The sequence below is a fragment of the Numida meleagris genome, chromosome 6 (genome assembly GCF_002078875.1).
Source record: "Numida meleagris isolate 19003 breed g44 Domestic line chromosome 6, NumMel1.0, whole genome shotgun sequence".
NCBI lineage: Eukaryota > Metazoa > Chordata > Aves > Galliformes > Numididae > Numida > Numida meleagris.
This window is the reverse complement of record NC_034414.1, coordinates 46,483,704-46,506,462: the sequence shown is the minus strand read 5'-3', so window position 1 is coordinate 46,506,462 and position 22,759 is coordinate 46,483,704. Positions and strand designations below refer to the sequence as shown.

Here is a 22,759-nt window from a genome sequence, read left to right as displayed (position 1 = left end):
ACTGTTCCTTATTGATAATTTCTATAAAGAAGCAGCCTTGACCACAGTGACTGGGGACTCCAACATAATTTAAGAATTTTAGCTCTGAATTGTTCTCACATCTCAGACCTATTTAACTAGTAAGTGCTTGTAGTTCACCTTATACACTCAGCTTTTGCCACGTTAAGATTTAGTTGTCTTGCACTGACTTTCCTAACCCAGTCACTGTAGTATATGGTGAAAATGAAGCACCGTGTACTTTGAAAAGCAGAGAAGGAGTCATGAGGCCATGTAGCAATCCTTTTCCTCAGGCAGTAGTTGTGCTGAGGGCTGTTTTCATGCTGGACTTGTTCTGCCTGGAGAAGAGAAGGCTCCAGGGGGGACCTCATTACAGCCTTCCAGTACTTGAGGGAAGCTTATAAACAGGATGGAAAATGTGCTGTCACCATCAGACCATGGAAAAAGTCAAAGGGGAATAGTTTTAAACTAAAAGAGAGGAGATTTAAGATTAGACGTTGGGGGGAAATTTTTCACTCAGAGGGTGGTGAAGCACTGGCATAGGCTGCTCAGAGAGCTGTGGGTACCCCATCCCTGGAGGTGCTCAGGGCCAGGTTGGATGGGACTCTGGCAGCCTGATTTCATGGGGGGCAGGCAGCCCACGGCAGTGGGTGGGTGCTGGGTGGGCTTTGATGTCCTTTCCAACCCAAGCCATTCTGTAATTTTTCTCTTGTGGAGCTACTGGAGTTCCTAGAAGGCCTCCATAACCCTGTAGACACAGCATGTGGCTGCTATTTTCCAAGCATGCTCAGAACCTCATGAAACACAGGAAAAAATGAAAACTCCGAAAGCTACGAGTGAATGTGAGCCCACTCCTAAATCTACTCAAGCTAATAGGAGTTAATTTTCATGACAAAATGATTATCAAACACAGGAAAAAAAACCCTCGTAAGGTATGAGTCTTTAATAGCACCTTATCTTAAAAAGGTGCTGTACAACTTATTCATCTTGCTGCGAACTAAAAAAAAATTGCTTCTCAGAAGTGATTCATTTTCTTTCACATCTTCAGGGTTGTTTTCTGTGGCTAATTCTTCAGGAAGATTTTTCTTCTTTGTGTTTATTATGCGCAATTTTACTTGAAATAAACATCTGCAAGACTGGAATGATTGGCTGTCTGAAGCTTGTATCAGACGTGGATAGCAGTCTGGTTTTGTGCTTATTTAAAAATGAAAAGATGAGGTACTTGGCAGCCTTTTTTCTAGAGGAACTACTGTTCAGCACTGTATAGAGAAACTATTTTTTCCCCCTCTAAATGAAGCTCAGAATCTCCTAGGAGATTTTAAGACTGCATATTTATTGTTTCAGAAATAGAATTATTTGCTACATCTTCAAAAGTGATGCTTGAGCAGTAAGATGGTGTCTCTGGGAAGGGGCTGGCAGGCAGCACTAGGAGTGGCTGAGGCAGGAGCAAGTGGCTGGCAAGGACCTATGGGAGTCCCAGCTGGATGCTCCCAGGTGGAAGCAAGGGAGGCTGTGTGTTTGCTTTAGGTTTAGCTTAGTATTTTAAGGTGGGCTCAGCTTACATGGGCTATCTCATCTACAGGACTGAAACGAGTTTCCGAAGGGACAGATGTCTGCTTTAGAGTGGGGCTCTGTAGCTTCAGTTGTTTGGTGGTGTCGGTTCTTGGAAAATCTGTTAAGCTAGTTATTCAAAAATACCCTAGAAAACTTCTCTGTGATGTCATTACTAGGAAGTACCTGTCATCTGTGGCATGTTTATGTAAGGTGGTGTGTGGCAAGTAGAAGAGTTGATAGATAAAATACCACCGCTAATAAGATCCTGATGTGTGTGTGTGGGAGGAGCAGTTTCCTAGCAGGCTCTTCTCCAGGCAGCTGTGGTTAATCTCTCTGTACAGGTATTACATGATTTGCAGTTCTTTTGCTTTCATTGTCATGGAATCAGTAACAGAGGAAGATTGCCCTTATCCTGAAGTAAAGCAGCACAGTGCCAGAATGGCTCTGCCTGGCTGGATGTTCCAATAAGGAACTGCAGTGAGAGGTGGCAAAAATCAGAGGATTTAGCATTTAGTTCTGCCTCGTGGATGTTGTTTGTTTCCCATGGAATCAAAGCCTGCATTGTTAATCCCAAAGCTGCCTAGTACATCTGCAGACCTGTACCTTACCTCTTGGAATAGCACCTTAAGGAAGAGCTTACACAGCAACTCTGCCAAACCCAAAACCAGAGTGAGAAACAGCAGTAGTGCTGATTGAAGTGTCTGTAAAACATCATCCACAGCTTCTGTTGCCCATGCTCTCCTAGCACGTTCACTGTCAGTGCAGGGGTCTGGTGCTTGGCAGTGTGAGCATCCCATACCTGCTGCTTGAGAAGTGCCAGGGCACTTCTTGTTTGGCTTGGTGCCATTAACGCACAGCATGAGGAATGTATTGCTGCAGGTGGGTAAAGATACTAAATAATGCTTTGGGGAGTTCCTAGTGCCAAAGCAGTGGAGGGGAAAAAGAAAAAAAAGAGGAAGAAGTGAGAAGAAATTTGATCTCTAATACTGAGTTCTCTGTGTAGTTCTGTCTCTTGTGCAAAGGTTGTCAACCGTTTACGGGCGTTCAGCCCGGTTCCGTGACAAAGGGGACGGGGGATCCACGGGTCCACGCCCCGGGAAAAGGGTAAGGAGATGGCCCTGAGAGCAAAGAACAGCAGCAACAATCTGAGGAGAAACAAACTAATTTACTAAATAAGATATCGGAATGCAAAACAACACACTATAATACAATATAATTACAATTTAAGCTGATAAATCCAATACAGAGAGAGAATGTCCCAAAAATCAAGGTAGGCCTTACTCTACTACCGACGATAAGACGGCTGGAGAGCGAGGTGCTGCCAAGACGAGAGACGGGCGGAAAAGGGACGAGGTCTCGTGATCTGCAAGTTTTTATACTGTGAGCTTTTATCTTTTCCCTCCGGCTGGAAATGGTAACAGAGGAGCAAAGTACCGTGGGGACTGTAGTAGTCCTCTTCTGAGAACCAGGTATATCCACTACATGATGTTATGATGTGGAATACCAATAACCGAAAATCACAAAACCATGACAAAGGTAGAGCTTAATGGCAAGTTGAGCACACAGATCCTCTTCAGAGGCATCTGTACATAGTTTGTTGGGGCAGGATGCAAGGCTGTGTAGGCTACAGCCTTAATTACAGTGAAATACTTTTCAGGCAAATGCTTGGAAAAAAAAAAAGAAATTTTTCTGTTTTAACACTATCAAAGTCTTGGTTGTTGGTTTTTTTGTTTGGTTCGTTTTTTTACGCAAGGTTTTATTCAGTCCTTCTCAGTCATAGCCTTACATGGCCAAAAATGCAGTTTTAGATTTTTCTTTCATTTCCTAATTGTTTGTGTACAGACTTTTTTTTTTTTTTTTTTTTTCCCTTTGGTAGAGAAAGAAGTAATTACTCACAGGAAAAAAGTCTTCCTGAAAAATTCTGGTAGCGATCTTCCTTCCTAGCATTTTTTGAAGGAGAACATCTCAGTGAGAAAACAGTGGAATAAAATCACAAAGAAATAGTCTGTTATCTTTCCAGCATTGGCTCTGACTGAACATTCCCAAGTAAGAAAGAAAGTGATGTAAATGCAGCTGAACTGCACCCCTGCAAGCAGGGTCTGTGGTTAGTGGTTTAGTGGGGTTATTGGTGGTAGGTGGATGGTTGGACTGGATGATCTTGTAGGTCTTTTCCAACATAGCTAATTCTATGATTCTATGTGGTTTAGAAGTTCCCAGGGGCACAGAGCTGCTGTTGTAAACACCTGGAATTGGTGATGGTAATGACTGGTGTTATAGCTGACCTGAAAGACAGGCTGTGCTTATGAAGTTGGCTTTAGACTTTCAGCACGTGAACAAAGTTTTTGTTGGTTCCAGAAGTTTGCACTTGAATGATGTAAGAGGGGGTTCTGCTGCAGAGCTGAGGCTGGCTGTGCTGCTGTCAGGCTGCTGGTGAGCTGCACCTTGAGCCTGCGGGGCTGGGGCCTGCAGCCCTGCAGGTCTGAGAGCTGCCTGGGGTGGGCTGGGGTATGGGCATGTGCAGGCCAGTGGAGGAGACATCCTTCACACAGTGCACACGGTGATATCAGCTGGGGTTCAGGGGAGTAAAAGTGTAGGCGGCCAAATTATTCTAGGAAAAGAAAAAGCTACTATGCTGGATATTTTTATTGAACTGTTTAGAAACTAATTAGAGAAAATAATCAGGTGTGTAGTCCAAATGATAAAACCTGTTTATGGTCTCTTCAAGATAGTAAAACTGTCAAGATTTTGGTTATCTGTTTTTAACGGTCATGACTTTTTCTGAGGGCTGGGAAGGTTTTGAAGAGGAACATTTTTTTTTTTTTTTAAAGAGAATGGCTTCTGCTTTTCAGGTGGTGCCTGTACACCTTGCAGCTTTCTATGGCATCTTGGCCACATGCTGGCCAAGCACAAAGCCCTGCAGGTCCAAGGGGCAGAGAACATCAGTCCCACGCCCTTGCACTGTCAGCAGGTGAACTGGGTGCACAAAGTCTGTATGTAATGCTGGATGTGGAGAGACTTTGTTCCTGGTGAAGCACAGTTGGCTGGAGGGACGACATAGAAGGAGCCGTGATAGTGCGCTGCCTGGGAAAAATGCTTCTTGGAGCAAGGCATCCTGCTGCTGCAGGTAGATGTGCTGGTGGGGTGTAAGAGCAGACACTCGAGCAGGGATTTTCCTTTGCCTTCACAAACAGGAATTCCTGAAAACATTCTGACCAAATGATGTTTTTATTTGCTAAGAGACTGAGAGGTACACGTGTGCATTTTTCTCTGTAGAGAAGTCCTAATCTTATTATGTGGCTCAGTCATTCTCCTTAACTGTTACTTGATATATCTTAAGTGATAGCAAATGGGATGAATGAAAATCACTTTCCTCAGTGGATGTAGTTCTTCAAGGACCTATCAAAGACATTTTCAGCATTGCCTGAAGATACTGTGTAACGTGAACTTTTTTTCTGTATAATGGTTCTTCGAGACTTGTACACGTTTCAGAATTACAGCAATTTGAAAGCTATAATCTTTCTGCCAGTTCCTTTCTTCTGTGCTGACTGTATTTCCAGTTAACCTGTGAAGTACTTCTGGCAATCCCTGAGCTGGATCCTGTGTCAAACGTCCAAGCCCTAACAAGAGAACATGGGCAGTTAGCTGCATGTACATGATGATGACATGTAGAAACCAGCCAGCAGGAGGAGGGGGATCACTGCTTTCTCCTTGCCTTGTGTTGCACAGTCACCTCTTGTCTTGAAATCCCACTGTGTGGTATGGCGTCATCTCTGGAGTTCCTTATCTTTCGTGTCTACAAGCAAAAGAAGTGAGCAACAGAAAGTGAATACGCTTGTCCAAGGGAAATTTGTTCTGTGATCCTATTTAATCAAACATGTAATCAACATTTAATCAAACATTTAATCAGCGACTTGCATTTTCCCTTCTAATTAGTTGCTGCCAGTTGTTGGGTTTGAAGAGTGAGTTTCAGGGCGGAGCTGGACAGAAATAACCCAGAGGAACACGACTGGCTGTTCTGCGCCTTTGTGTCTGCCTGTGCAGCTCCTGCTCAGAGGCTGCATCAGCTGCTGGTGTCCGCCTCCTTAGCAGTGATAAGGACAATGGTAATTTGGTGGATTAGAATAGAAATTGTAATAAATATATATATTTTTTCCTTTTTTTTGAAAGAGATTTAGGTTCTTAAACTCATCGGCATGTTGTAATGGCACCAGCATTGCAATGGCAGGTATTAGGGAGCCCAGATAATTCCATAAAGGGAAACAAATGTGAAAGATGCCACTGAACTGCTGGCCTCAGGCTGTTCTTCTGAAAGAGGGAATGAGAGTGTGAGTAACAGAGCTCCTGCAGGGTTTTGCTTGTTGAGGCAGCTTCTAGAAAACCTGGGGAGGCTAAGGCATTGCCTTATTCCCAGCTGTGCAGGGCTCCCAGCAAAACCAAGTCTGGGCTGCAGTGAAGTCTGGCTGGAACAGGTAACAGCATTCTGGGGGTTGCATAGCAGTTCCTGTGTGCCCTGGCCAAACATGGGAAAGTTGTAGTCTTGCAACACTTCAGCTGATGGAAACAATGGGTTTGACAGCTGCTGTCTAGTTAAAAAAAAAAAAAAAAAAGGGCAGGTTAATTAGAGTGCTGTATGTACGTGTCATGTGGGAGAGATCAGCAGCAAGATGTGCTGTGGAAAGTGAGAGGTGTGGGGTTGCGTGATATGTGCTGGGTGTCTGAGCCCAAGGAGGGGCACTGAAGGTGACCTGCTGGGCACAGTGGCGCTGGTAGAAGGGCTGAAGCTGGTTAGGAGGAATGGCTTGGTTCAGCAAGAAGAATGCTCTAAATTTCTTGTAAGCAAGCAGGATTTGTGTTGAAGAACTTCCTTACTCTATAGTTCATTTTGCATTATGGGTGGATATGCATTTTGTCGAACAGCTTGGATCACAACAGGTAGTAGCTGTTCTTTGTGACTTACGGAAGTAGTAGTTTTCTCTTACTGCTCTGTAACCATTCCACTGAAGCAAATGAGAAAATGGGTGTTCTGGCAGAACTATGCATGTGCTGCTGCTCAAAGCAAGAAGCCTATGGACTGGAAGAAATAGGGAGAACTTCAGTCTTGCTGTAGCAACAAACTTCAGTGTAATGTAAAGTAGATAAAACGTCTGGCAAAATAGATGCACATGCAGTGTAGACACAGATGCGCATTTCTGAAGTGGTCTAGACACCGTGATGGAATTTTCTCCAGCAAGGGTGGAGATTTCTCGGAGATCCTGTTTTGTCTTTTTCAGGTGCAGAAACTATCTTGAGTGATGGAGACTTTGTCTTACCGTCTCATCTCTGCTCCAGCCTCAAATTTACTCTCTGACTTCAACTGTTCTGTACAGAAGGATCCTATATCCCTTACTGCACAAAGCTTTTAGTAAATTTTTACGAATTCTCCTGATACAGATTGCCTTGATATTAAAAAGTTAAGGGCAGTATGTTGTTCCATATGTCGGATTTCTGACTTGTGCCTAGTGACACTAGCAGAAAACTCTATTTTTCCCTCCTGATGGGGAAAAAGCTATTTATTCCCACATCAGCCATTAGTAGTATTCTATATGCAATATAATTAAAATAATTCCTTAACTAGTGATCTCTCAGTTTAGATCCTTTTTCCTTGCAAGAAGAGTCATGCTCAATTACTGCATGTTGCTCGGATTTTGATTTCTAGAATCATGTGTAATTTGCGTAAAGCACCAAGATAATTTTCTGCAGTGTTGTCAAATGCTCCATCCTATTTCTTCTCAGGGAGTTTGGCTGCATGTCAATAAACAGAATGTTTTGAAACACTGTGGTCATCACTTGTTGGAAGCCAAACTTTCGTTTTATTGCAAGCCTTCCTAATGAAGCTTCCAAATAAAGTAAAGTAAGATCATTTCTTTGATCTATGTTGATGTAAACTCAAGCAGAGGAGTAAGTTGCAGGGGAAGGAAATTCCATTTATTGGTACCGGCATCTGAATATGTTGAAGTGGAGAAAAGCAATCCAGTTCACTTTTGATTTGTACCATGCGCTTTCTGCTGAACACCTTTTTCTTCTCATAAAGGGAACTAGACAGAAGGATTGTACTTTCCACATTCCAGTTGCATTTCTGTCTGGTGATGACATAGTTCCTACAGTATTTGGAGGGTACAGGATAGGGGATCTTGCACAACAAAATAAGGGTGAACCCTGGTTTCATATAATACTGAACTGATGGAACTGCTTTTTAGCCAGTTATTAATTTTGGGCTTAAACAGTTCTTTTTAAAATAGTAGCTGCTTTCAGAAATAACCCAAACAGAAGGCTCAAGCATGAAGTGCACGTCAAGGGCAGCAAGCAAACCAGGAACTGAATGGATGAGCTATGTGAGTCTAAACAGGTGCTGAGCTAAGGGTGGGAAGATTTCTAGGAACATCTTTTGCATTAATTATTTTCTGTAAGCCCTCTCCCTTGGTGTCCTTTCAACCTGATGAAATGCCAGGTTAGTAGCAGTGACAGTAACAGTTACTTCTGGGCATAGACTTTTCTTGTCAGCCATGGCTAAGTCAATGACTTACTCTGGTTCCATACATGAAGAAGAAAATTTGTTCCTTGTGTGTGCAAACAGAGGTCACTTGGTAAATGTAGGAGATGAGAAATCACAAGTATTCTCAGAGCTAATGGCACTCAAGGAAGATGTGATGTCTGAGTTGCACTGTGCTAAAACATTGGGGCCATCCTTCATGCAAAAACGAAAAGTTGCAATCAGGTTTCTGTGGCGAGCAGACATGCTAACACTCTTGTTTGTATAACGAAATTTTGCATGCAGGAAAAAGCCCCAGGCACCTATATATCTTACTTGAAGCCTCGCTGGAAATGAATAAATGTATTTTTGTGTGGCAAGTTGCTGAGTTTAAATAAGTCTCTAATCTGCCAAAAATGCCTGGTCTCTTTCAGAGATCCAAGTGGAAAAAAAGCTTGCATTACACATTTCTCATGCATGTCTCAGTGCGTGTCTGGTCTCTGTAAAACTCCAAAAGGTTTATCCAGGGCTGTTTGCCAATGTCTTGGGAAGCTGCAGTGGAAGTTCAGTGTTGGGTTTCAGGGTTAATGGAATAAAAGCCGTTTCAGTATGAAAGCTTGCCTGGCAGAGACATGCTCATCGCTCAGTGCCCCATGTCTGTAGCAGAGTGGGGATGCATTTGTTCTCCCTCACGGTATGAAGGGCCAGCAGGGCCTGGTCTTGCTGGCCATGCTGGGCTGACACTATGTAGAGAGCATGGGAAGCTGCTTGGAATGCAAGCTCCAGCCCCAAGCTTCTGGAAGGCTAACAGGCTGCTTTTGTTCGGGTAGGAGTTAGGAATCCAGATAAGACTTGTGGAAATAAGCAGGGCACCAGTAGTATGCTGGAAAGAGGTGAGGAGTGGAACAGAAAGGGCTGTGTGGAAGCAGCCCCTTCTGGCTGATGTACAAGTCTGCTCTAAGTAACTTTTTTCCCTTGTTTTTTAAGAAACTCAAACAGTTCTGTGCCTTGATTAGTGTGTGAGAATTTAGCCGACATTCTTGTACAGGGGTTTTTAGTTTTGTTTGCCATGTATTACATGCTTCGTAGACAGGCATTGTAAGAAGGAGATTTCCACACCTCACAACTGGATGCTCTTAATTCAGAGGATTATGACAAAATTTCTTCTGCAAGTGCTGCGCTATTAGAAGAAGCGCCTCCAAGTGATGTTAACAGGCTGAGCATCAACTCTGTGGGGGAGCCGTAAGCTCTCTACAGCCCTTTCAGGGGCTTGAGTGTGACACTGTGGTCATGAATGGGCTTTTCTGATGGGGCTGATTGGTGTAACAGTAGTAGCTCTCTGGGTTGATGGAGTTGGATGCTTTGTAAATGCACTGCCCAGAGGGATTCTGGTCTACATAAGACAAACTGTGGATAATGGTTCTAGTAAATGAGTGTTCCTAATGCAGTTTGTTTTCCTGGATGCATTTGGCAGGTTGCTGTGTGCAGGCTCTGACGATAAGATTGTTAAAGATGACTGCAGCAGATGCCTAGAACTGAGAGAAGCCCTGAAAGGGTCAGATTCTCAGAGGAGAGTTACCAGATGTTTTCAGAAAGTCTGCTTACTGTAGGCAAAGACAGATGGGGCAGTCAGAATTGTTACGTGACCTCGGAAGACCAAGCCAGTTCACCTTTTGTCTTTCTCTTCTGTTCTCTTTCTCTTCCAAAAAAAAAAAAAAAAGTAGACAACTGCTGTCTGTGGCTATGCCCATTTTAGGTTAGCTTATCAGATGTGTTGCATTTCTTCAGTTTAATTTCCCTGCCCAAATAGAACAGGCAGGCAATTGGAAGATTTGTATGTAGGGCATGATATCAATATATTTAATCTAAAGCTTTCTTTCTGTTGATAGATTTAGTGAGATAGATAGATAGTTGGGTGTATAGATAGATGCAGATATATTTACACTAAGAACTGTCTAGTGTGTCTAATACCAAGCCTTGCTTGGTAGATGATAACAGTATGATATTTCTACTAATGATGAGCCAATGTTCACGGTTTGGGTAGCTTATCTGCAACTACAGGGAATAACTGTGTTTGATGCCGAAATCTGATTGATGATGCTTAAGTCTAAAACCGTTAATGAAATGACTTTGTGGGTGTTTTAATGTACGTTATGATTGTGTATTGTCCAAATGCAAGGAAGAATGCATGCTGTCTCTATTTAAACCTCACCTTGCCTTATGAAAGTCCCAGAAGCCTTGAGTGTATTTGTTAAGCAAAACATGGAAGACAGCTGTTTTAATAAGGAGATGGTGACAGCTGTTAGAATGCTCAGAGAAAGCTGCTTATAAAATATGTATGCAGGTTTTACCAGCCTTGGTGTACACGAGTTAAAAATTAAAAACTATATTGAAAAGAAAGTAATTTTGTGTTGTGTTACATTGAACAGTGAGGCAGGAGCCTTAAGGAAGCCCCAGAATAAATCCAGGCTTGGTTGCATCTGCCTTAAATCTTCTATTTCCTAGAGCTGCTCTCTGCCTATATGGACATCTGTAAGAGCATCGTGATTTTGTTGGCCTCCTAGAGAAGGGGCTTTTCAACAGATGCTGGGGGAAGTTTTTTCCGCATTCATTTTGACTGCCTTACCTATGCTAGAACAAAACTTATTCTTCTCTGCCCTTCTCATCTTATTTTTCATTTCCAGTCGAAATGGACCTGCAGTCCAGACTAGCTTATTCTGTAGTACAAGAAGAAATCTCTGAGGTAGTTTCAAGTGGCTAGTTCAGGAAACTTCAGCAGTGAGAGATGGAGTACAAACTGCATCCTCAGGTGAGCACTGCAGTCTGCTGTATTAAGATTGCCTGTAACACTTGAGCTATGGAGTTTAAATAAACGTAGGCAAGGCTCTGGTTTCTAGGTAGTTTTACAGGAAGGTAGGCTGGAGTGCAGGTGCATGTCTTGATTCAGCATTATCTGCATTGCTTCAGCTCTTGCTAGCTCTTAATTCCTGTTGCAAAAGATGTGGTCTTTGAAAGGAGGCAGGCAGGAGGCTTGATAATCTTGCCTGATGCAGTTCAAAGATTTAGTGTGTTGATAGTGCTCAGAAGCAGCAGAGAGGCCCACATAAGTACAGGTAGAGTTTGGAGGAGTTGTGCTTGAGCTGAGTTTAGATTTGATGGTATCAGGCTAAGGGAACAGACTTTTGACTTACGCTTTTTGCCAGTTTTGTTTGAAGGGCTCCTGAGCATAAAATTAGAAAGACCCGTGCAAAGATAGGAATTCTACCTATCACTGAGGACAAAGCATACTGAAGGGCATCACCACGCAGCTGGCATGCAGCTTAAATGGAAAGCTATATCCGTCTGTCACTGTGGGATTTGTGAGCTGCCAGCTCTCCCGGCTGTGGCAAGGAAGTTCCCAAAGTGGTGCTGCTTTGTAAGGGGGAAACCTTAAGCCCAAATTGAACCTGGAAGCCTACGTTTTCAGGCTCTTTTGTAGCTGAGTGCACTGTTGTGTGTGTGTGTGTGTGTTTTACTGGGGAGCTTTTGCAAGAGAAATCAGCTTCAGGCACGGGAGCTTCAGGGTGTTTCCTGAGAGCAAATATCTCTAGCTAACTGCCAACAGGGTTGCTGACTCTCTCTTTAAATTTAGTGTTCTTTGTTTTGCTTTACAATTTGTGACTGACCATCTTAACTTGTTCACTTTCTTAAAGCAACATTGTTCTGTCAATCCTTTTAAATCTCATTTTGCACAGTGGCTTAGCGATACGTTGTGCTTTTCCAGCACATCATGTGCGCTTTTACTTGCAGTGAAAAATGAGATGGAACAGATTTCTCAGAGTGGCCAGTGAGGGAGCAGCTTAATGATCTGCGTTGTTTGGGATGTAGACCCATTGCTTTGAGTGTTGGTGTGGCCTTGGTGAAGTTAATTATGGAAGATGAACTCCTATCACTTGATAAACTGAAAAATCACCTGCTTATTGGATCCTCAGCTGCTGCAAACAAGAAATGGCAGGACTGTTTACCATTAGCTTTCAGTCTAGAGCAGTTCTAGCAGTGTTACCCTGACATGACACTGACGAAGTCTTCATCAAGTCAACATAAGTTTTCATTTTGGGTTTAGCGTAAGTGCCTTTTCATGGCAAGCCTTTCAGAATGGTTTTAGTTTCTTGCATTGCAACTTAGTACTAGGGGAGTTGAGGAGACACTAATGCCTGTCTTCCTACTCCAGCATAATAGCTGTTAAGAAGTTTGAAATAGTTTTTCCTGCATTTTGACAGTATCTGGAAATTCAGATGTAAACAAATTACCATTCAGCTTATTAATGCACCTTTTCAGAAATTAGGGAACTGCCGTGTTTTCCCAAGTTACGTGATGAATCCCAAGTTACATGAAGAAAATACGCACATCTGATTTCCAGGGCTCCAATGACAATGGAAAATGAAGTTTTTAGGATTCTTCTTGCTTCCTAATGACTTCCTGATAGAAGAGAATAAGAAGCTAGTAATTTTTAATTACTGGTGTAATATCAGAGGAGAGTAGCTGAGAATGATAGAAAATGTAGATTTTTAGAAGCTTGAGAATGAAATAACAGTGTTAAGCATTTTATAATTACAGTACCGAAGAGTTTTGTCAGTCCATGTAGAAAACTTCAGCCTCAGTGTAACACCTAATTGAACCTAATCATGGCACTGGAGAGCAAATATGCGATATCAAGTGTTTTTCAAAATATAAACCATTGAGTGTGAGGTTAGTGCTCATTTTGTTTATAAAATGTGAATAGGTCTGTATGTTTACCTAGAAGCCTGTTACAGCTTCTGCACTGAGTTTACAATGTATGTAAAAGATAAATACTGTATCTGTTCTCAGTAGTGATACTGTCTTCTGCCTTGGGATTCTGTCTACTCTTTTCAGGTCTCTTTTAGTCAACACAGGTGCCTTGTGACCTTAGAAAGACTGTTGAAAGGGATGGGTCAAGTGTTTGCTTTTTGCAGAGGGTCACGTTAACACTAGGGTGACTGGGATCATGGAGAGACAAAGGGAGCCTGGCACAGGGAGGGCATATGTGCTCTTTGCAGCTCTTAAGGAGGCAAGCAGTTTATTGAAGCCAAAGGGTGGTGCTGGAACAACTTAGTGTGCAAATTTGAAGGACTGTGACCTTTGGGAAATTATGTCTTGTAATGGAAGATACAGTGCCAAGGCAGCTTGGTTTGAAGATGATTTTTAATAAGTTTATAGAGAGAGCATGTGGTGTGGCTGCCTGCCATAGGTGGAAACTGGAGCTGATAAGGTCTGAAGGTCTCACTGGTGTTGTGTGCCTATGGTTGAAAGCTAAACCCTGCGTAATTGCTCATAATTGCCACCGGGTACTAAGTATGCTTTTGAATGTCTGGTAGGATGAATAGTTCATTGTCTTAAATCGTTTCTCTGTGCGGCTGTTAATCGTTCCTTCTTCCCATGATTGGAACTCTTCTTTTTTTTCCCTATTACTATGGTTTTGTGCCCCTCCTGGGAAAACAGTGAGCATGGACTCACAGAACCTGAGGTCACTAAGTTCCAAGAACATCACGCAGAGATCAGCACAACTGATGTGTCTTAAATGTCTAGTTTAAAAAGAAAATAGAAGAAAACAGATCCTTTCAAGTTTGTATTACTGAAATGTAGACTTACTTAAGGTAATTTATTCCCTGTGGCTATTGTTCAGAGTGTCTGGTTTCTTTCTTTTGTGGCTTTCTCCTCCTTGCAGCTTCAGCCACTGAAGTCTTGATGTTGGATGCTTCAGTTTATCATTGGTCTGGCAGGATGGCAGGTTAGTGGGCTTCTAGCTGGCTCTTTTCTGGAAGGTGCCAGTGAATGTCTGCCTGTGTTGTGGTGGGAGTTGGAGGTGTGTGAAAGCATTGTGGTGCCTCAGGTAAATGCCAGAGTGATGCTGCTGCCTGCCCTACCAAAATGCTTTCCTATTTTCTAATCCATTTCCTGGCACTTTGTTCTGGTACAGTGCTCAAAGGAGCAGTTTTATAGCTGTAGATGGGATGATATAATGCTTTGAAGATGTGGATGGTTCTCCCAAATGTCACGTGGGATGGCTACATGAAAATCGCTTGCCTTGTTGTAGTGTCTGGTGTATGAGGTCTCCTATTGATAGGATTGTTCTCTATTATAAAAAGAAGGATGAAATGCACACATGTGGCTATCCTCCATTATTTTATTTTTTTTCTAAAAGATCCTCAGTGGTAGTCAGAAGTCTCATTTCTTCAGCCTATCTAAAGAACACTTAAAACGTTACATTATCTGTTGCTACCTGTCTGTAAGGGTATACTTGATTGCCCTTCTCCTTTGGATCTATGATGCTTTACAGAGAGACAGAAAACCAAGGATTCCGTCCATCAGAAATGCCAACTTCTGACCAGTTTCAGTCATAAATCTTTCAAAAATACTGATGGAAGAAGAGGGAAGTCTTCCAAAAAGGAATGGATAGCTGTATTTATATTAGCAAAATTACCTCTGATTAATTCCCTGCTTAATAGATTGGGTGCAGAGAAAAAACAAACCACAAAAACAAAACTCCTTTGTTACTTCCAAGTCTTGTAGCTTTTCAGGTACCTTCAGATAACTTCAGTGTGACCCATGACTGTGAGCCCACACCTACTGGCAGCACACACTCCTGCACTGGGGCTGCTGTCTGGTTGCTTCTCTGATGGGCAATAAGGGATGTCCATCAATGAGGAAAGGTAATAAAAGCAAGGATCCTCAAAATATTCCCTGACAGAAATGCAGGGTGCCCCACTGATGGAAGAACTCGTGCAAATTAGCTGAGCTCGCCTTTGTGCCTGGAAGAGAAAAACAGGATGTGTGTGAGGCTGCGGATGGCCGGTGTTTGCTGATTTTTGCACTTTGCTTTGGTATTTTTTGCAGGGTGCCGTCCTCGGTGCCTGATAATTTCAGGTGGAAAATCTTACTGGCTGCTGTTTTTGCTCTGATTCATTAATATTTATGCAACTCCCTTTGAAACCAAAAAATGCTTTTATGTTTTACGTCAAAGCAATATGTTATTATTTGCTACTTTTCTAAATGGGACCTTCTGGAGGTGAAACATTCTCATATCTGAGAAAATGAACTCACTGCATACGTTAATAACTGCTCAGGCTATTAAAGCAGATACCATGATTGCTTTTTAGTTCTCAAATTGTGAATTGCTTGCCATTTTTCAATCTGTCACTCAGACCAGACAGCAAAAATATGCTACTTAATTTAATCCTGGCTGTAACGTATGACATTATAGTCATTTTTTTCTTTTTAACTGTCATTCACTACAATGTTTGAGTCCTAGATGCTGGGGGGAATTAGTCCAAACTGTTCACCTTGGATGTTAAAGCAAGCAAGCAACCAAGAGTATTCCACATAGTTTGATGAGACTATGGTAGAAGATGATTCTAAAACTCCAGTTTATGGGCTGATAGTAACTTGATATTGATCTGAATCCATAGGTAACTTCATAACTTCATAAAGTCAAGTAGCATGGTAACAACTTTTATCACTGTTGCATATGGTTGCATATGGTCCACGTGGTTCAGGTATAGAACTAAGTCATAACAGGCTTCTGGGTTTTATACAGTATTGCAAATAACTTAAACATTTTTGTGTTTTTGAAATGTTGTAATGTAAAAAATGTAAAAGGGTGTGCTAAAGCACCACTCATAAATTTGTGGTGCCTGTGAATAGGTTTCCATAGCTTTAGACAGACTGGACCAGTTGAAGGCATTGAAGCTTTGGTGTAAATTAGGTGTTTAGTTTTACCACTTTCAACCACTTTTTTCCTTCTCTTTTTCGCTAGAGGATTTCTAGCATTTGCGATTTCTTTTTTTCCTGGGCTGATGATTGCAGTATAAGGTCCTAGTCCGGATATTCTTTGGAATGAAATTTGTTTTAAAAATAATGACCTCTAGGAACATTGTTTCAGTGTGACCATTTTTCAAGCATTTGCTCAAGGAAAGCAGGCAGGCAGTCTTGCTTTGATGTGGTTGTGTCACATCTTGGGAAGGAGGAGGGAAATACAACTAATGAGTCCCCTCAGAAAAAAGGGATTGTCTTGCATAGCTTGTTTTGGATCCCATGTAGCCACTTCCAGGAGACATCTGGGCAAGTAGGGGAGTAGGAGCCCTTCCTCAGGCAGGATGTGACTTGGTTTCAGGCTACATGCTTGCTCTATCAGGCTCCCAGACGGGCTAATTTGGCAACTGCCCCTCCTCCCCTGCATGTCCCTCATGGACAGCCCCTTGCTGCTGAATGACTCATGGCCTGTGGTCTGCTTTGTTCTGCCTGTTGACTTTTTGGGGGTTCCTAGAATTTCTCGTGTGGGGGACCAGCTTGTTTTCCATTCCTCAGCCCTTTCCCGTGGGATGTGGAACAGCTAGTGTGGTGACATGGCACTGTGTACTCGGCTGTGGAGCAGCCATCTTGGTGCCCCATGGCTGTGACCTGCCCATCCTTGCAGCTTGGCAGCACCGCCAGGTGGTGGCCTGATGGACACAGGAGGCTGATTGATGTCATGGTTACTTGGGTACCTTTGGTTCTTTAAATAACTTGATTTCAGAAAAAACTATTTTGGCAGAAGATTTATCCCAAATTACCTAATCCACAAAACATGCATGCTTCTGTGGTTTCTTGTCTCCTGGGTTTAAGTGTAAGTAGTTCTAATATTTCAGAAAACCAGAGGGGAAATCCCAGTACTGAGAAAGAGGAAGACCCAGTGCTGCAAGCCAACCTTGCTAGTCACTTCCTCCTTCCCATAGCCACTGAGTGTATGACGGCATCTTCAGCACCAGACATTTCTTGCTATTTGTGTGCTAGCATAAACAAAAGTCGTAGGCTGGCTTCTACCTTCTGCTGATGCAGTACGATCAGTTTCAGAAGATCCCAGTAAATTTGAAAAGTCCATGTTGGGCTCATTATAAAAAGCCTTTAGGCCAATTCTTTCTCAAGTAGCTTTGGCAACCAGCTTTCAAGTATTTTTCTACCTTAAAGTAGGACAAAACTTATTCAGTGTATGTGTAGGCATGGCAGAAAAGGCAGCCTTTTCCAACTCTGTCGTTCAAGGAGCTCTGGAGTAGTCCTTGCTGAAACCTGGTATATTTTTATGGCAGTTTTGAGTTGTTCTGTTTACTCCAGGGCAGAAATGGCAAAAATGTAGCTGGTTTGGTTATTTTAAGTCTTAGCTTACAGTACTTGGAATGCCTTGTGAGTGGGCTGCTGCACTCGTTTACAAAAAAAAAAAAAAAAACACTTCCTACCTAATATTTCTTGTTTATCTCGCTTAGCTGTGTGAAAGTCATTGTTTCAGCAATCTGGCTATTAACTCTTTCTCTACAAGAGTATTATTCTTCCCAGAGCATAATTGGAATGCATCTGGCTAGCCTCAGGTGCCATTCTACAGCAGTGCTTCCCACATTCTAATGGCAATACATCAATCACCCACCATTTACAGGCCACTGTTATTTGCAAGAGGGCTTTGAAATTCTCTGTAAGAGGTGGTTGGTTTCATTTTCTTTTTAATTTCCTTGCTGAGCATTGATGAGCTCTGTTGTGGCTGTGCAGTGCATGCATGCTGCTTTTCGGCCAGAGAAACTCCAGGCTTGTGAAGTGGAAGAAGGGAAAAATTTATGTAATAGATGCCCAAAGGGACAGGCAATCCATCAGCATCTTTGTAATGGCCTTCCAAAAGAAAGACATACTGTACTGGGGAGAAAACTGGAGGAGCCATTGTGCATTCAGCAGTGTGCAACAGTTGCAACTGTGGACAGCAACATAGGCACTCATAGAGAGAAGGGTGCTGGGGACAGTCAGGCAGCGCTGCTCTGTGTGACCTCTCCAGCAAGGGCCTTCGATTTTCACATACGAGGTTAGTGGGAATGAGGAAAAGAGAGTCCAGTCATGTCCTTGCTGAGGCTTTTGCTTCTTAAATTAAATTCCTTATGTCCTCAAAGTGAGTAGAAGTTCATAATGTATTTAAATAGCCTGCATGTAGTGGGAAAGTGGCATGGAATAGGAATGACTGGGCTTTGTGCCAGATACTTAGTTCTGCTCTCCAGCCTAAAGCAGAAATGGTTTGTTTTCCTTGATAACTTGTCAAATACAGTGACTGAACACTGCTGGGCTGCACGTACCTGAGTCTCAATTCTCATACTAGCAGAGTAGATCGGTCTGAACTGGCTCTACCAATTTCAGCTCTCGGCATTTTGCTGAATGACAAGAATTGAGATGCTCTCCCCCTCACATCACCCACTTCTCACCTCTGCCCACTGGGCAGCTGCGTTGGTCCCAGCAGGACAGCTGCTCAGTGCATGTCCCGTGTCCCTGCTTAGGCCATGGTTCAGAAACTGCCAAGATGCTTCGTAGGCAGAATAGAACTGAACAAGTGCTTTCCTGAATTTGAATCAATGAGTGCAAATTTTTAGTGTTTGCAGTCTAGTATGAAGCAACATTTTACCATTAATATTTGTGTTTTTCCCACATTTCCTACAATAACCTATTTTTTTTCTTTTTCAGGAAAAGAGGAGTAGAAGTAGTACAGGTGAGTAAAAACTATATTCAGTTATTTTTCTTTCTTTTCTGTTCACTTCTCTGCTGTCAGTACTGTTTTTGGGAAAAGAAATGATCCCCTTTTGTCAAGTATGAATCAAGCCCATCTAGTACAGGTGTCTAAATGAAAGTGGAGATGAAGTTGTTTTTTCTTGTTTCTGTTAATTAATAAGATCTGATAGTTGATTAGGTGATATTAGTCTGTGCTTATTTTATTTATGGACAGATTTAGCAGAAACAGGAGCTGGCCTTTCAAACAGAGCTGTGGTAGTAGTGTTTTTGCAACCTAGGGAGCAAAAAGTGATACTGAAGTGCTTTGAGGTTTTAGCCCCTCTACTGTTGAGTATAAACGTTAGCTACGTTTGCTGTATCCCAAGTCTAAATGGTCATATTTCACACAAGATGTTACTTAAAGGATGATGCCAACTTGGGAAAGGAATTATGTTAGCGTGACAGCTGTGTTGCCGTGACTACTACCTCAGAGCACTGTGGTCCTAAAAGATTGAAAGGGGAAGCATGTTCTTTCCATCTGGCCTGTTTTGTGTACTTAGAAGAGCTGTGTGTCACAGGTTTCATGCTTCCTGGTGCTTACCTGATGCTCATTTTCTACTCTAAGGTATGGTCAGTGCCTTCCTCACACATAGAATCATAGAATCAGTAAGGTTGGAAAAGACGTCTAAGATCATGTAGTCCAACTATCAAGCCATCACCACCATGCCCATTAATCCATGTCCCTCAGTGCCACATCTCTGCATTTCTTGAACACCTCCAGGGATGGTGATTCCACCTCCTCCCTGGGCAGCCTGTTTCAATGCCTCACTGCTCTTTCTGAGAAGAAATTTTTCCTAATATCCAACCTGAACGTCCCCTGGCACAACTTGAGGCCATTCCCTCTTGTCCTGTTCTCTCTTACGTCCCAGTAGCAGTGGTGAAACTGCCTCAATAAGGAGAAAGGGATGTTAGTCACTGGTAGTTGATGCTGCTCTTACATCCTTGTGACTCAACACCAACAGGGAGTAGGGACGCATCAAAAGCAAAAAATAAAAATAAAAATAAAAAAATGCAATCCATATGATTCTAAAGAATCTTGTCAAAAAAGACTTCTGAAAAATTCCCACTACTAGTTAACCTTCCATCTTTCTAGTAGGCATGGTTATCTGAGAACTGCATGGTATTATGAGAAAAGAAGGCACATACTTTACTGGCTGAATTTAGACTTAATACTAGTACCCGTTCACCACTACAGCAGCATCTTCCTTGCTTGCTCACTCAGAGCCAAGGAGCAGCTTCTTTTGTAAGTTCTGATAGAGCACCTCTGGGTTGATAAGTTAACCAACATATGTGAAGTATGTCCTTAAACAGCACAAGGAGAAAGCTAGCCTGCATCTGTGTCATTCTTTGTTTTACAGTCCAATGTCTGCATTTGTTGTACGTGCCTAGTTCCTGCTATGTGCTCTTGAGCTGTGCCTGTATGAAATGAATTAAGTCATCCTATGATTAGATAAACAGAAAGCAAATTCTGTTTTACATCTTGGGCTGAAGTTGCTGTCCTTCAGCATGTTACTTGAGTTAGTCTTTGCTGTATCAATGTATGCAGGATGCACAAATGCATTTATTTATTCAGTTTTTTTCACTGATGTTTGTGTAACTTAATGGCTAGTCATTAGATAGAAAATAATTGGAAACAATTTATTTATTGGAAGAGCATTTGGGAAATGTTTGGACAGAACTAGACAGGACTTTGTAGAAGTACTTAAGTGGTTTCAAATTTTACAGCGTTGTCGAGATGCCACGCTAACCTATACTGGGAATCTGTGCCCCAAAGGCATACCAGGACTACTGATACCTGATGCTCTGCTAGAGCAGGATGGATGGCCATGTGTGATCACTGCTGCCCTGCATGCATGTTGGTTTGTACATCCTAGTGCATGTATTTGTAGTAGCAGGGGCTATCTCAGAAATCTGCTCTTTTCCCACTCAGTATTCCTAGAAAGCTTGGCTTTTGTCACCTTGTACTGTCTGTTCCACTAGCCCTGCTTCTACATGGGGAATATCTTGGTGCCGATCTGCTGGACAAAGTTTATTTGACAGTGGGAATGTTGTTTACCTCTGTCAAGCAGCAGGGTTTCTTTGTTTTGTTTCTCCTTCTCTTTTAAAGAACCTGGTCTGGTGTGAGCTGTCTCAAGAGAAGCCAGCTCTATGCATGGTAAAATACAAGTAATGCAAAACGCAAAATACTGTTAATCTGTTTTCCTCTTTACATAATTTTTTTTTCTGAATGTATACGTGCTTTCTAGTTAAAAGTAGCAAGTCAGAAGGTAAGGTTCAACTACTAGTTTCTGGGTACCGTGATTGACTGGTTTGTGTTGACTTCTGTGGACAGGTAACAGATTATTCTTTTCCAAAGATGTTGCACAAGAGCAGGAATTAATTTCCTACTACAAAAGGAAAGTCTTCAAGTAAGCACATATATGACTTCTCTTTTCTTCATGGCTAGACTAACCTAGCATCCTCTTATTTAATTTACTTAGGGCTACTTCCAATGTACTGATTTTCTGTGATGTGATGTTAGATAGCAATCAAGATTCTGTGACTTGTGTTCAAGTTCTCTGTTTTGTCTTGTCTCAGACTTTGTTATAGCAGAAAGGGTAATTCCAGCTTCCTGTTTTTATTGAGTTGGGAGACATGTGCATCCTCCAAAGAAAAGCAGTAGAAGAGTTCTCAATTCATGGGATGATAAGTAATTTTGTTTTCTTTGTTATTCTTTACAGGAATACTAATTAAATTCTAATAATGAGAATTCACTGTGAATTCAACGCATAGGAGCCGAAATGCATTGTGTTATTTAGTACAATTTAGTAGCATCCATCAGGCTATCTAGCTTAAAAGGTAGTGCAGAAGATGAATCAAATAAAAAGCTTTCAAGGTTATGATATTTCCAAAGACTGACCCTTTCCAAAGTCTGAGCCTGCACCCAAACATTTGGGAGCCTCAGATCTATTCTGGTCAGGCTAGCTCATGTCTTCTTTTCCAGTAGCAGAAGTCTGAGTAGCAGCACCTTTAAGGTTTGGAGATGTTTTGGACCTAGATTTGCTTCTTGAGACTTAAATCCTAGTTAGTGGGGTAGCTACAAACCATTATTATATCAGAAGGAAAACCAAACAGAAATCTCCCTGGATCAACTGTGCTCAATCTCTTACCTTGTGTCAGGCTGTTTACTTGGTTTTTGAGTAGGCATCACCACCACCATGCTAGGGTTCTTATCCTGCTTGTACGCAGAGAGGTAAGGAAATGCTATTGTTCCATTTTTAAGATGGGAACTGAAAAAAAAAAAGACTGAAGGCCGTGTGCAAGCTCTACAGGAATGCTGTTGCTGTTCCAGCCCCAGTGGTGTTCTGGCAGCTGTGCTGGCAGGGCTGCATGGAACAGGGTACAGCTCAGGTGTATGGGGAGCTGTGGGTGCTCAGACCCTGAGCTATTCCCTGTCATCCCCTGATTTTTTTCTTGCCAGCTCCCCCAGTCAGGAGCAGCTGGAGCCACTTGGGGAGATAGCCGGCAGTGGGGTGGAGGTGCCCTGCATGGTAACATGTACCCAGAGCCCCAGTAGTGCCATGGCCTGTAGGCCCCTGGGCAAGCAGCAGCTTTGGCGCTGGCACTAGGCTGACAGGGCAATAAGTGCTTCAACAAAAGCCTTTCTTAATTTCTTTCATCACTGTTTCAAGGGGAAGACTACTTCCAAAGTTACGCAATGATTAGCTAATTAGACATTAACAGTAACAAATAAATCTTTTCTGTTAATGGAATCTAGCAAATATGGGTTTGAGCAGTTTCTAAAACATAAAGAACACCTTTAAAAAAAAAAAAAAGCTTGATTTAGTTCAATTTCACCCCTCAAAATTAATGTAGGGCCAAATTTAGAGTTGCAAACTGTCAGCTTTTCTTCAGCCAGCAGAGTATTCTATTTCTTATGACTGTGCATTGGTGAGGAAAAGAAAGAACATCTCCATATACCTTGTTTTTCTGGAAAAAAAATCTGTTTGGCTTAGTTTGAAGAATGTAAGATTGAAAACATGTGCAGTGAAGTGGAAATCATCACAAGTACCTCTGATGGGGACATGCATTTATTTTTGTTTCACAAGCTAT

At 42.2% G+C, this 22,759-nt stretch overlaps 1 protein-coding gene across 2 annotated transcripts in view; it reads left to right on the top strand.

Annotated features, from left to right (window-relative positions):
- ITPK1 (inositol-tetrakisphosphate 1-kinase) overlaps positions 1-22,759 on the top strand; it is a 139,592-nt gene that overhangs the window by 14,456 nt on the left and 102,377 nt on the right. For both annotated transcript variants that reach the window (XM_021403833.1, XM_021403834.1), the window contains exon 3: positions 18,584-18,608. In XM_021403833.1, the coding sequence (XP_021259508.1) occupies positions 18,584-18,608 (25 nt within the window). The remainder of the gene's footprint in view (positions 1-18,583; positions 18,609-22,759) is intronic.